Source organism: Mirounga angustirostris, unplaced genomic scaffold (assembly GCF_029215605.1).
Source record: "Mirounga angustirostris isolate CCGP_5_RB_7025 unplaced genomic scaffold, mMirAng1.0.hap1 SCAF_1, whole genome shotgun sequence".
NCBI lineage: Eukaryota > Metazoa > Chordata > Mammalia > Carnivora > Phocidae > Mirounga > Mirounga angustirostris.
In genome coordinates this window covers 69,448,077-69,462,474 of record NW_026991709.1, presented here as the reverse complement: position 1 = coordinate 69,462,474, position 14,398 = coordinate 69,448,077, and the positions used below count along the sequence as shown (strand labels likewise).

General features: G+C 37.5%; 1 protein-coding gene across 2 annotated transcripts in view; it reads left to right on the top strand.

Annotated features, from left to right (window-relative positions):
- The window catches only part of OSBPL11 (oxysterol binding protein like 11), a 99,465-nt gene extending 88,148 nt beyond the window's left edge, over window positions 1-11,317 (top strand). For both annotated transcript variants that reach the window (XM_064573308.1, XM_045903027.3), the window contains 2 exons: window positions 6,522-6,675; window positions 10,556-11,317. In XM_064573308.1, coding sequence (XP_064429378.1) covers window positions 6,522-6,675; window positions 10,556-10,621 — 220 coding nt within the window. In that variant the 3' untranslated portion in view covers window positions 10,622-11,317. The remainder of the gene's footprint in view (window positions 1-6,521; window positions 6,676-10,555) is intronic.
- Window positions 11,318-14,398: the final 3,081 nt, after the last annotated feature.

Genomic DNA, 14,398 nt, shown 5'->3' with positions numbered 1-14,398 from the left:
TCTTACTTATATGTACAATCTAGGCAAAATAAAAACCTCATGGAAAATAGATCAGATTTGAGGTTACCGGAGTTGGGGGTTGGGGAGTAGAAGAATTGGATAAGGGTGATCAAAAGGTACAAACTTCCAGTTGTAAGATAAACAAGTACTAGGGGATGTAATGTACAATATGATGACTACAGTTAACATTGCTGGTGCTATATTTGAAAGTTGTTAAAAGAGTAGATCCTAGGGGCGCCTGGGTGGCTCAGTTGGTTGGGCGACTGCCTTCGGCTCAGGTCATGATCCCAGGGTCCTGGGGTCGAGTCCCGCATCGGGCTCCCTGCTCAGCGGGGAGTCTGCTTCTCCCTCTGACCCTCCCCTCTCTCATGCTCTCTCTCTGTCTCATTCTCTCTCAAATAAATAAATAAAATCTTAAAAAAAAAATAAAAATAAAAAAAAAGAGTAGATCCTAGGAACTCTAATCACAAGGGAGAAAAAACTTTTTTCTTTTGTATTTATATGTAATGATGGCTGTTAACTAAACTCAGTTTGGTAGCTATTTCACAGTATATGTAAGTCAAGTTATTATGCTGTACCTCTTAAACTTAAATAACAGTGCTGTATGTCAATTGTATCTCAGTTAAATTGGAAAAACTATTTAAGCTCAAGGCAAAAATCAGAATTTTGGAAAACTTGTATCTGCTACCTGAGTGTGAAAGCTTCCCAAGTAGAGGGTTTTCTGATGAAATTGGTGGTGATAGTAATGAATGTGATTTTTTTTATATTACATAATAAAATGTCAACATCTGAAAGATCATTTTTCAAGTGAACAATGTATGATATTACAAAATCATTCAAGATCCATTCAAAAATCCGGTCAAGATGAATGGATAAAGAAGATGTGATATATATAATGGAATATTACTCAGCCATCAAAAAAATGAAATCTTGCCATTTGCAATGATGTGGATGGAACTAGAGTGTATTACGCTAAGTGAAATAAGTCAGAGAAAGACAGATCCCATATGATCTCACTCATGTGGAATTTTTTTTTTTTTTTTAAGATTTTATTTATTTGACAGAGAGAGACACAGTGAGAGAGGGAACACAAGCAAGGGGGGTGGGAGAGGAAAAAGCAGGCTTCCTGCCGAGCAGGGAGCCCGATACGGGGCTTGATCCCAGGACCCTGGGATCATGACCTGAGCCTAAGGCAGATGATTAACAACTGAGCCACCCAGGCGCCCCTCATATGTGGAATTTAAGAAAGAAAACAGATGAACATATGGGAAGGGGAAAAAGAAAAAAAAGGAGAGAGGGAAACATGCCATAAGAGACTCTTAAAGATACAGAACAAACTGAGGGTTGATAGAGGAAGGTTGGTGGGCAGTGAGCTAGATGGGTGATGGGTATTAAGGAGGGCATTTGTTATGATGAGCACTGGTATTGTATTTAAGTGATGAATCACTGAATTCTACTCCAGAAACCAATATTGCACTGTGTGTAACTAAAATTTAAATTAAAAAAAAAAAACAGTCAAGATGCCAGTTAGACAATGAATCTCCATGTAGCACAGTATAAAAAAATTCATTGACATCTTTTGGTTTCCACACTGCAGGCAGCCTTTAAAAAACTACCACTTGGGGCTCCTGGGTGTCTCAGTTGGTTAAGTGTCCCAACTCGTGGTTTCGGCTCAGGTCACTATCTCAGGGTCATGAGATTGAGTCCCACATTGGGTTCTGCACAGCACAGAACCTGCTTAAGAGTCTCTAAATAAATAAATAAATAAGAATTAAAAAAAAACTACCACCTGCTGAATTTAATATAATACCAAAGAATTGAATTACTTGAAAAATATGTTAAAATATTCTCTTTTCCAACTATGTATCTGTGTGAGGCCAGATTTTCTTAAGATTTATTTTTTTTTTAGAGAGAGAGTGCCACCAGTTTTGCCATTTATTCTCTGTGGATTTCCTTCGTCTGTTATTCTTTTTTTCCTAAAGATTTTATTTATTTATTTTAGAGAGAGAGAGTGCACGTGAGGTGGGGGAAGGGACAGAGGGAGAGGGAGAGAGAGGATCTCAAGCAGACACTGAGCACAGAGCCTGATGTGGGGCTTGATCCCAGGACCCTGAGATCATGACCTGAGCAGAAACCAAGAGTCGGCCACTTACCCCACTGAGCCATCCGGGTATCCCTAGACTTTCTTTATATAATTTAATTAAAACAATATATCAGAACAGATTGAATGTAGAAAAAGTTATAAGAATCCAGCAGCTATTAAAGCAGACAAATGTTTAAGAGATACTGTTGTATTCTCTTTGCTAAAATTTTATTAAGGATTTTTTGTCTGCATTCATGGGGGATATTGGTCTGTTGTTTTCTTTGAGGGAGTTTTTAACTACAATTCAATATCTTTATAGGGATATTGAGGTTGTCTTTATTCTTGAGTGAAGGTTGGTAGTTTGTGTCTTTTAAGGAATTGATTCATCTAGTTTGTCAAATTTATTGGCATATAGTTTATAATATTCCCTTATTTTTAATGTGTGTAGGATCTGTAGTGATGTCCCCACTTTCATTCTCTATGTTGGTAATATTTTCTTTTCCTAATCAATGGGATTAAAGGTTTTTATTAAGGATTAAAGGATTATTAATTTTACTCAAAGAACCAGCTTTTTGTTTCACTGCTTTTTGTCAATATTTCTATTTTGTTATTCATTGATTTCTGCTCTTTTTGTAATTTCCTCTTTTATGCTTACTTGATACATCATTTGCTCTTCCTTTTTCTAGTTTCTTAAAAGGGAAGCTTAGGTCAGGGATCAGCGAACTTTTCTATAAAAGGCCAGAGAGTAAGTATTTTAGGCCTATTAGGCCAGATAGTCTCTACCACAACTACTCAGCTCTGCCACTGAAGCATGAAAGCAGCCACAGATAATGAAAGGCTAGATAGATACCACTATGTTACAGTAAAAATTTATTCACAAAAATGGACAGCCAACCATAGTTTGACCCCTCATTAGGCTGATTTTTCTTCTTTCCTGCTATAAATATTTAATATATTTCTAAGTCTGCTTTATCTATATCTCACAACTTTAGAACTTTTGATACATGTTTTTTTATTTTCCTTGTGATTTCTTTTTGGACTCACGAAGTTATTTAGTAATGTATTATTTAATTTCCAAATATTTGGAAATTTTCCAGTCATCTTCCCATTATTCATTTTTAATTTACCTTAATTTTGGCCAAAGGATATACTTGGTATGGTTTCAGTCCTTCAAATTTATTGAGATTTGTTTTATGACCCTGAATACATTCTGTCTTGGTAAATGTTTCATGTGCACTTGACAAGAATGTGTATTCTGTTGATGTTAAGTGACAGTATTCTATAAATATCAATTAGCTCAAGTGGGTTCATAGTATTTTTCTAGTACTCTGTGTTGTTACTAATTTTCTGTGTACTTGTTCCATTAGTTGAGATCAGTTACTGAAATTACCAATGTAACTGCATATTTCTCTTTGTAGTTCTCTAAGTCTTCATGTTATTTGAAGCTCTGTATTAGGGACATACACATTTGGGATTGTATGTCCTCTTGATACACTGAACCCTGATCATTATAAAATGACCTTCTTTATACCTCGCGATAGTTCTTGCTTTGAATTCTACTTTAATACTAAAATTGCCACTTAAAAACGTTATCAAGATGTATTTTACATATTATAAAACTCACCTGTTTCGAGTGTATAATTCAGTAATTTTTAGCAACTTTCTTGAGCAGTGCAGTCATCACCATAAATCAGTTTCACAGTCTTTATCCTCCCATACGATCCTCATTCCCATTTACAGCGAATGTCCATTCCATTCCTATCCCCAGTCTCAGGGAACCTACTTTTTGCCTATAAATTTGCCTTTTCTGGACACTTCAGATAAATGGAATCATATAATATGTGATATCTTGTGCCTGGCTTCTTTCACTTAGCATAATGTTTTTGAGGTTCATCTATGATATAACATGTATCTATAGTTCATTTTTTATATTGCTCAAAAGTATTCCATTGTATGGAAACACATTTTGTCTATCCATTCACCAGTTGATGGACATTGCCAGTTTTGGACTATGATGATTAATACCACTATGAACATTATCGTTTGGGTGGATATGTTTTCATTTCTCTCGGTAAATATCTGAAATTGTAATTGCTGGGTTGTCTGGAGGTTTTACATTTAACTTTTCAGGAAACTGCCAAACTATTTTCCTAAATGTCTACACCATTTTACTTTCCTGCCAGCAATGTGTATGTGTTCCAGTTCTCCACATCCTTATCAACATTTGTTATTGCCTACCTTATACCCATTATACCCCTTCTAGTTCATATGAAATAGTCTTATTATGGTTTTAATTCACATATTCCAAATGACTAATGATATTGAACATATTTTCAAGTGCTAATTAATTACCCATTTGTTTATCCTCTTTGGTGAAATGTGTGATTTTCTTCTTCTTGGGTTGCAGGAGTTCTTCGTGAATTCTGAATACAAATCCTTTATTGGATGTGTGTTTTGCAAATATTTTCTCCTTGTCTGTTGCCCATTTTTAAATTTTCGTAGTGGGTTTTTTTCAGTATAGGTTTTTGGTTTTTTGAGATGAGATTATCGATGTTTTCTTTTACGGATTATGGTTTTGGTGTTATATCTAAGAAATCTTTGCCTAACCCAGACTCAAAAGATTTTCTCCTATGTGTTCTTGTAAAAGTTTTCATATGTGGTAAGGGTCTGAGGTCCTCTTTTTGCTTGTAGATATCCATTTGTCCCAGCACCATTTGTTCAACAGACTGTTCTTTCTCCCAAAGAGTTGTCTTGGCAGTTTTCTTTTGCTTGGAGTTAGTTGAGCTTTCCTCCTCCTGCTGTGCCTATAAACTCTAGCTAGTGAGTTGGAGCACCCATAGGAATCCCCTCATTTATTTCCCTTCTCTCAGGAGTCACCATCTTGTGCTGCCTTTTGCTCAGTATCTGCAGGCTCCATTGTTTCAATATATTTTGCTGGTTTCCTAGCTGATTAAAGGCAGAAGGGTTAAGTCTGGTCCCCATTATGTTGTCATGTGCAGAAGTAGAAGTTGTCTCTCTTACCTTTCATGAAGCTTTTAAAAAATTCATTTATCTTTTTGCTTATTATTTCCTGAGTTTCTTAAAAATAAAAATCTTTCTATTACTTGGTAAAATACAAATTATTTATCCTTTCTGATGGTTGAGTAATATTCCATTGTATATATGGACCACATTTTCTTTATCCATTCATCTGTTGAAGGGCATCTCGGCTCCTTCCACAGTTTAGCTATTGTGGACATTGCTGCTATGAACATTGGGGTGCAGGTGCCTCTTTTCACTACATCTGTGTCTTTGGGGTAAATGCCCAGTAGTGCAATTGCTGGGTCATAGGGTAGCTCTATTTTTAACTTTTTGAGGAACCTCCACACTTTTCCAGAGTGGCTATACCAACTTGCATTCCCACCAACAGTGTAAGAGGGTTCCCCTTTTGAACTGGAGGAGATTATGCTAAGTGAAATAAGTGAAGCAGAGAAAGTCAATTATATGTTTTCACTTACTTGTGGAACATAAGGAATAGCATGGAGGACATTAGGAGAAGGAAGGGAAAAATGAAGGTGGGGGGAATCAGAAGGGGAGACGAACCATGAGAGACTATGGACTCCGGGAAAAAAACTGAGGGTTTTAGAGGGGAGCGGGGTGGGGGGTGGGTTTTAAGGAGGGCACATAGTGCATGGAGCCCTGGGTGTTATACGCAATGAATCATGGAACACTACATCAGAAACTAATGATGTAATGTATGGTGATTAACATAACATAATAAAATAGAAAAAAATGCAAAAAAAAAAAAAAACTAACGATGTACTGTATGGTGACTAACATAACAATAAAAAAATACAAATTATTATCATTTTTAAAAGATTTTATTTATTTATTTGACAGCGAGAGAGGGAACACAAGCAGGGGGAGTGATGGAGGGAGAAGCAGGCTTTCCGCAAAGCACGGAGCCTGGTGCGGGGCCAATCCCAGGACCCTGGGATCATGACCTGAGCCGAAGGCAGATGCTTAACGACTGAGCCACCCAGGCGCCCCAGAAATACAAATTATTTTTAATTTGAAAAGAAAAAGCAGAAGCAACAGCATCTTGGACATTAATATCAGCACCATAATATTCTGTGTTCTTGTAATTCATAAACGTAAAATCATATATCTGATTCAGGAAACATAATTTTTTAAAATTAACTGTTAATTTCAAGGGTATCAGTTCTATTTAATTATCTTTTTTAAAAGAATGCTTGTGGGTTGCCTGGGTGGGCTCAGTCGGTTAAGTGTCTGCCTTACATGATCCCAGGGTCCTGGGATCGAGTCCCACATCAGGCTCCTTGCTCAGGGGGGGTCAGTTTCTCCCTCTCCCTCTGTGTGCTCTCTCAAGTAAATAAATAAAATCTTAAAAAAAAAAAAAAAAGAATGCTTGTAAGATTTGTGGTTTTTCTAATTATAGGCGATTGTGGAAAAATGTGACAGACTCTCTGAGGGAATCTGAAATTGATAAAGCCACAGAGCATAAACGCACCCTGGAAGAACGCCAGAGGACTGAAGAAAGGCATCGAACTGAAACAGGCACACCCTGGAAAACCAAATATTTTATTAAAGAGGTTTGTCCTACATGTCTTCAGACTAAAACTCATTATCTACTTAGTGAGAACTTATAGCTTACTAGGCTTTATTGAATTGTTATCACTTACACATCTTTATTTTTGAAACTAGTCCAGCTTAACCATGAGCTTTTTCATGAGCTTTTCACAATTTGCCAAAGTAAAATAGTTTAGTAGCAGTTCAGATGAAGTAGATTTTAGGATTAAATTGGTCAGAAACAAAAATGCTATAACAATCTCCAGTCACAGTAATAGATTATACAGTTTATAATTTATTGCCTTTTGAACCACACTGAAACTCTGTGTTCACTTCCAGAGAGCACCTTTTAGAGGGAGACATGAGAAACTTAATTAGCTACACAGTGGGTAGTGAAGTGGCTAGAATCTTTACAATGTTGAAGGAAAAAAGAATAAAGTGGGGTGTTTTGCCTTGAAAACCGAAAATTAGGACCATTTGTTGTAACCTTCTTCAGATATGTGTATGTTTTATCATGTAGAAATTTTTTATCAGTTTGTATAGCAGTCCTGAGGTAGGTACATCCTACCAGGAATTTTGAGCTTAGCATAGGAAGGAATTGTACAACAATCAAAAATATCCAATAATAATAAGGGAGTACATTTTATAGTAATGCATCATTAGTCCTTTATGAGACCATGGCTTATGTGGAAGACTTTGATGCACTGATTTTGCAGCTGGACTAAATAATTTCTGGAGTCTTATCTAAATTTAAAAATTTTTGTTTTGTTTATTACTTTCTGGTAGAACTCAGAGTAAGGTGAATAGCGGACCAGAGCTGATACCAAGAAAAGTTTTCTTGTCACGGGCGCCTGGCTGGTTCAGTCAGAAGAGCATGCAACCCTTGATCTTGGGGTTGTGAATTCCAGCCCACATTGGGTGGAGAGATTACTTAAAGAGAAAAAAAGGAGAGGGGTGCTCCTGGGTGGCTCAGGTCATGGTCCCAAGGTCCTGGGATCGAGTCCTGCATTGGGCTCCTTACTCAGCGGCTAGTCTGCTTCCCCCCGCTCCTCCCTGCCCACCCCTAACCCCGCCCACCCCCCCTGCTGATGCTTTCTCTTTTCTCTCTCTAAAAATAAATAAATAAAATCTTTTAAAGAAGGGGCACTTGGGTGGCTCAGTCGTTAAGCGCCTGCCTTGGGCTCAGGTCGTGATCCCGGAGTCCTGGGATCAAGCCCCGCATTGGGCTCCCTGATGGGTGGAGAGCATGCTTCTCCCTCTCCCATTCCTCCTGCTTGTGTTCCTTCTCTCGCTGTCTCTCTCTCTGTCAAACAAACAAACAAATAAATAAATAGAAAAAAAAAGAAAAGTTTTCTTGTCGATAGCCAAGTCTAAAGAAGCGCACTGAATTTTAATATTGGTCCATCAGGAAGGAATTTGCAAAAAGTAATTTGATCTTGATTTTTGCATAGTTATTAACCCTAAAAATCCATAGTTTATTATTGTAGCTTCATTACCTTAATTTTTCTAATCACTGAGTATCTATTAAAAATACTGGCCATTTTCATAGATTGAAATGATAAAGGGAAAAGTACATATCTACTCTTTTTATCTGAAAAAATAAAACTTTGTAGTTTATTCAAAGTTATAGTCTGGTAACTTTGGATTTTTTTCATTTCAAAGAAAGCAGATATACCAGGAGTAGATTCTAGGAGGAGAATTTCTAAGGGAGGAGCTCTGTAAATCATTAAAAGTGAACTCTGGGGGTCAAGAGCAGGGGCTATAATGGCTAAAAGATATAGGGGCGCCTGGCTAGCTCAGTCAGTAGAGCATGCAACTCTTGATCTCGGGGTTGTGAGTTTGAGGCCTACGTTGGGTGTAGAGATTCCTTAAAAATAAAATCTTAGGGCGCCTGGGTGGCTCAGTTGGTTGAGCGGCTGCCTTCGGCTCAGGTCATGATCCTGGAGCCCTGGGATCGAGTCCCACATCGGGCTCCCTGGTCAGCAGGGAGTCTGCTTCTCCCTCTGACCCTCTTACCTCTCGTGCTATCTCTCATTCTCTCTCACTCAAATAAATAAAAAAATAAAAAATAAAAAATAAAATCTTAAAAAGATACAATTAATGAAATTTTTAAAGATAGGCACCCTGATTCTTGCTAATAACATGACATGTAAAATTGCTACTTGTCATTTATTCTTGGACAGATTTTATTAAGAGCCACTACCAGTCTAGCATTCAGTGATGTGATTAGTTGACATCTTTTTCAAAGAACAGTACTATAGGAATTGAGAATTATCAACCAGGTGAAAAACAACCTAATGGTTGTTATTATTTTTTAAAAAAATTTTATTTATTTGAGAGAGGGAGTGAGCATGGGGGGAGCAACAGACTCCCCACTGAGCAGGGAGCCTAACATGGGGCTCGATCCCAGGACCCGAGATCATGACCTGAGCCAAAGGCATACAACTTAACTGACTGAGCCACCCAGGTGCCCCTAATGGTTGCTATTATTAAAGAAAAATTATTTTGATACTTATTAAAAACATCAAGGAAATCTTCATTCAGGACTATTGTAAGAGGGATTGAACTCAACTCCAAATACAGGGACAAGTGGAAATGTGAGGGAGTGGGTGGAAAAGAGAATCTTGGTTAGATATCAAGGATGGGGGTGGGGAGAGAGGAACTTGATTAGATATCAAGGGTGGGAGAAGAGAAATTTCAGAATCAAGGATTTGGGGTGCGGGTGGTTCTTGGTAAACTGGCTTATCAGAATTCTTTGCTAAAATTGGGCTCAGTAGGCCATGGATGAGGTCTAGTCAAGAAGAGTGCTCAAAGTAGTCCGACTAAAACGCAGTCAAGGAGAGAATGAGTCCTTGTCATTAGGAGCCAAGTAATTACCGGCCTTAAGTCATTTTAGGAACAAGATAAAATATATATATATATAAATTTTTTTTATTCTTATGTTAATCCCCATACATTACATCATTAGTTTTAGATGAAGTGTTCCATGATTCATTGTTTGTGCATAACACCCAGTGCTCCATGCAGAATGTGCCCTCCTCAATACCCACCACCAGGCTAACCCATCCTCCCACCCCCCTCCCCTCTAGAACCCTCGGTTTGTTTTTCAGAGTCCATAGTCTCTCATGGTTAGTCTCCCCCTCCGATATCCCCCCCTTCATTCTTCCCCTCCTTCTAGCTTCTTCTTCTTTTTTTTTTTCTTAACATATAAATATATATATATAAATTTTTAAGAATATTTTTAAATACAAATAAATTGAAGGAACTATGCATTAAGGATGGGTTGAGATCTGACTGACTTCACCTAGTCTATGAACACTGCATTCCAATCTGTGTCAAGTCCTGCGCCCCAGTATATGGCTTCATGTGTTTCTTTTCCTCACTTGGTCTTCCCCTGTTTCTAGTTCATTCTCTGACTCTAACCTTATCTCCTTGCAGTATCCTTCTGTTCACAGGAGCCAGGGAAAACTAATGGGAGTAGAGTCAGGGAAGAACTAGAAACACAGTACTCAGATACCAGAGATGCCAATTGAGGTGGTGAGAACAGCTAGTACCTTGATGACCATTTCTTTGTGCTCCGCCTGCTTGGTGCCCATCATGCTGTGGGTGAGGCCAGTCTGGAGTGTCTCGGCAAAACTGGCAGAATTCCTACCAATGACTTCTGCAAATAAAGTGATCATTGGGCATCAACTAGGTGCCCCCAGACCAGAACTTCTCCCCTAATCCTAGCTAAACCACCAGCATTACTTAATGTCTTAAGCACAGAGATTTTTTTTTTTTCTGTCACAGAAATTCTTGTTTTTAAATGTGAGAGTAGAATTCCATCTCAGTGAAGGCGTTGCTTCTAGTTTTGGTTACCAGTTGTGAAAATCGTTCTTTAATTTACTTTTCTACTTGTTTCAGGGAGACGGCTGGGTTTACCATAAACCCCTTTGGAAAATAATTCCAACAGCACAACCAGCAGAGTGATACACACTAAGATTCGACCAATGACCTTCTTGCTCTGTTTACCCTAAACCCTCCCAGAACAGAGTCATTGCACTGAGTGACCAGCTTCCTGATTGCACAGACTGAATCTAGCTAAACACGAATGTACCTATTAAGGCACCGTAGAACTGCAGCAAGACCAAAGTGTTGAAGAAGCACGATGGGCCTCTCACCAACCTGTTCCTGTGACATGAGCAATATCATCTGAAAACCTTTCACGGGAATTATTAGATGATTAATCTTTTATCCAGTCCCTGCTCCTAAAGTTAAGTTTGAATCCCCTGTTTTTGCCTGGGGGCAGCAGATACACACAACAGTGAGAACTCAGTGATTTTGATTTCTTTACAGTGAAAAGTGAAGTCTGTTTCAGAGTCCATGCTTTGCTTTCTGTCAGTAACTGAAGTATTCACTACTCTTACAAACAAACTAAGAGGAGGAGGACGATGACCCAGAAGTGGATTCAGCCATTGTGCCTGAAATCAGTGTTAAAAAAAATCAAGCAGGTTGTAGTAACAAGGCATTCTGTTCCTTCAACGAGACTGTGTGCCTGTGTCTGAGGAGCTTCTCCATTATCCACCTCTGTTGGAACTCTCTTTTAAAAAGTATATTTATAAATTGATTAGAATTATAACCATGGAGAATTTTTTCTTCTGAGCATTTTAATATACTTGAAAACAACATTGACTTGAAAAATTTCCGAACATTTTTCAATACATAGTTTTATTAAATACTACACTCGAGAGACAATTTTTTTAAATGTGTTCATGTCAATATGATGAGATTTGGGCCTTTCTCAAGAACTGAGGCATTAAAAAACATAGCAGACATTAAAGAATAAAACTGTTACTTTTTTCCTTACCTTTTTTTCACTTGTAGGTTAATATCCAGTATTATGTGCTATCCCTCTGGATAAGTATGCTTCATCTTACCTCTGTTCACTCAAATTTAAAACAGCTATTCATATTTGTCAGTAATTCAGAAGTTATGTATGTGGCTGAGTGCATGTATGGTATGGTTCTCTTTTCAAGGAAACTCAGATGCTGAAGAAAGAATAAGAAATAAAAAGTTATCAGGAAGTTGTATTCAGGTACAAATCTTTTTTTTTTTTAAATAAGTATTTTACTGCGGTTGAAGAATTGCTGGCAATTAAAAGGATAGTGCTAATTATGGCTTTCATCATTCATTCAAGTATTTATTGAGCACCTACTTATGGTGCTCAACACTTGTTACTGCAAGCTACCTTAATTTTCCAAGAGTGGTGCCTTACTCTGTTTCTTCTGATGTGGTCTTCCAATCAGTGTGTGTAACATACCTGTTATTCATCAGCCATGTAGGTGGCTGTATCTCTTGCATCATCATAAGAAGTTTAAGCTTTGTGCTCTGATAAATTGTGTTTTATTGAAGGGGTTAATAGGATGAAAACAGCAAAACAATTTTTTCAAGAAATTGTAAATTATAAGAAAATAACTGGTTTATGTACAACCATTTTAATGATTCCCTTGTTCATTTTTGCTGTGAAATGCACTGAAAAAATCTCAAAATGAGTTATAGTTCATGTGTTGGGAAGATTGACAAATAATAAAACTAGAGAACAATAATGCCTTTGTCTGTTCTATGAATGGAGACAAATAGAAAGTTTATATTTAGTAGAGTTAGCACCTTGTTCATTTGAGAGGGATGTTGATTTTTCTCTTTACATTCTTACTTTCATGAATCTCCTAGAGAGAAAAGGAAGTAAATTCAATAAGAGTTTTTAAAAACTAAAATGTTTAAATATACTGGAAATAGAGCAAGAATGTAAAATTAAACTAGTGATTTTTGTTTTGTTCTTTGAACCATTTGAATACCCATTTATTTCTTTGATTTGTTGAGCCATTTTAAAAATTATTGAAATACAATTTTAAAAATTCTTCAGGAAAACAATACACTTACGAGTAATTGAAAATTTCTCATGATATTGGGTTGCTTCTTTTTTTTTTTTTTTAAGGTAATTGGTAACTTTTTTTTTTTTTTAAGATTTTATTTATTTATTTGAGACAGAGAGAATGAGATACAGAGAGCATGAGAGGGAGGAGGGTCAGAGGGAGAAGCAGACTCCCTGCCGAGCAGGGAGCCCGATGCGGGACTCGATCCCGGGACTCCAGGATCATGACCTGAGCCGAAGGCAGTTGCTTAACCAACTGAGCCACCCAGGCGCCCTTGGGTTGCTTCTTTGACAAGAGTGAAATAATACCACCTTTGGGTGATTACTTTACCTTGTCTCTGTCTTCTTGACTTCCGACTGCAACTTATCTACTAGAGAGAGCTAGAGGCCTTTTCTGTTTCATTTCTTTCATTCATACCTTGTTGATAATTGGCCAGAGAAATGAGTCTTGGTAGCAGTTGCTACTTATTTGTATCTTTTTCTTTTAGGTCAAAGTTTTAAAGGTGCACTTTTCCTCTGGCTACTAGGAATTACGTGTTAAGAAGTCCAAGACCAGAAGTGACAAAAAGACAAGGTTCTGGCCATGTATTTGGACTTCTTAACTGTTTTTTGTTGTTTTCGTTTTTGTTTTTGTTTTTACTGTGGTGACACCACCACCCTATACCTTCTGTCAGATATTTGTATTTAAGCTCCACAATCATATTCTAATTAATTGCATTTTGAATAGACAGTTTTTAAGCCCCAAAAAGTAATTTTTAGATTATCTACTGGGTGAGATATGGCATCTATGTATCAATTCACTGTACTCTTCAGTTGTGACCAACATCACCTCTAATGCCTACTTGCAACCAAAAATAAGATGAAAAAAGTATTGAATTTCTCACTCCATAATCCTAGTACTAACATATTACTCTCAACTATAAATATCTGATACTTGATGAGCCAGCTTCTACAGATTAAGTCTTAAAGGATTTATTAATTAATTAGAAAAGCATGAAATTTTGTTTAAAATATTGCCTTAAGATGAAGGCCAACTTCTATTCAGTGTTTTTCCCCAGAGAAAGACAAATTGTTTTGACCACTCCAGCATCTATACTTGAGAAGGATTCCTTAGAGCTACTACAGTGACTGGAAGCTGAGTGATGATTCACCAGAGATAGTGGGAGAAGAAAGAGAAGAGGACTCTACCAGATGGGGATATAAAAGTTATATACATGAAAATGAAAATTCTAATAAAATATATATTCTAGTGACATAAAATCCCTCCTTGGTCCAACAACCAAACTGCACAAGAAATTCTTACATATTACAAAGCATTTTCCTATGTTTTCACTATTTGATATTCACAGAAACACTGAGATTACAGTCAGGGATGGCTGTACCAACTTTGCAGATGAGGAAATCATTGAAAGTTTAGTGTTCGGGACGCCTGGGTGGCTCAGTCAGTTAAGCGTCTGCCTTCAGCTCAGGTCATGATCCCAGGACCAGTGTCCTGGGATCAAGTCCCCCATCTGTCTTCTTGCTCAGTGGGGAGCCTGCTTCTCCCTCTGTCTGCCGCTCCCCCTGCTTGTGCTCTCTCTCTCTCTGACGAATAAAACCAAAAAAAAAAAAGTTTAGTGCTCACTTCAGTTCACTTAGCTAGACCTTCAGCAAACATCTGTTAAGTATTCCTTTGGGGCCGGATAGTACATTGGATTCCAACGTGACAAATAATATCCCTACCCTTACAGACTTAGAAGAAGGAAGAAACCAAAACCTAAATTCCCAGGAATAGGTTGTTGACATGGACAAGGCTAACTGGTCTTTCCAAACCCCAGAAAGGCACCATGGTACCT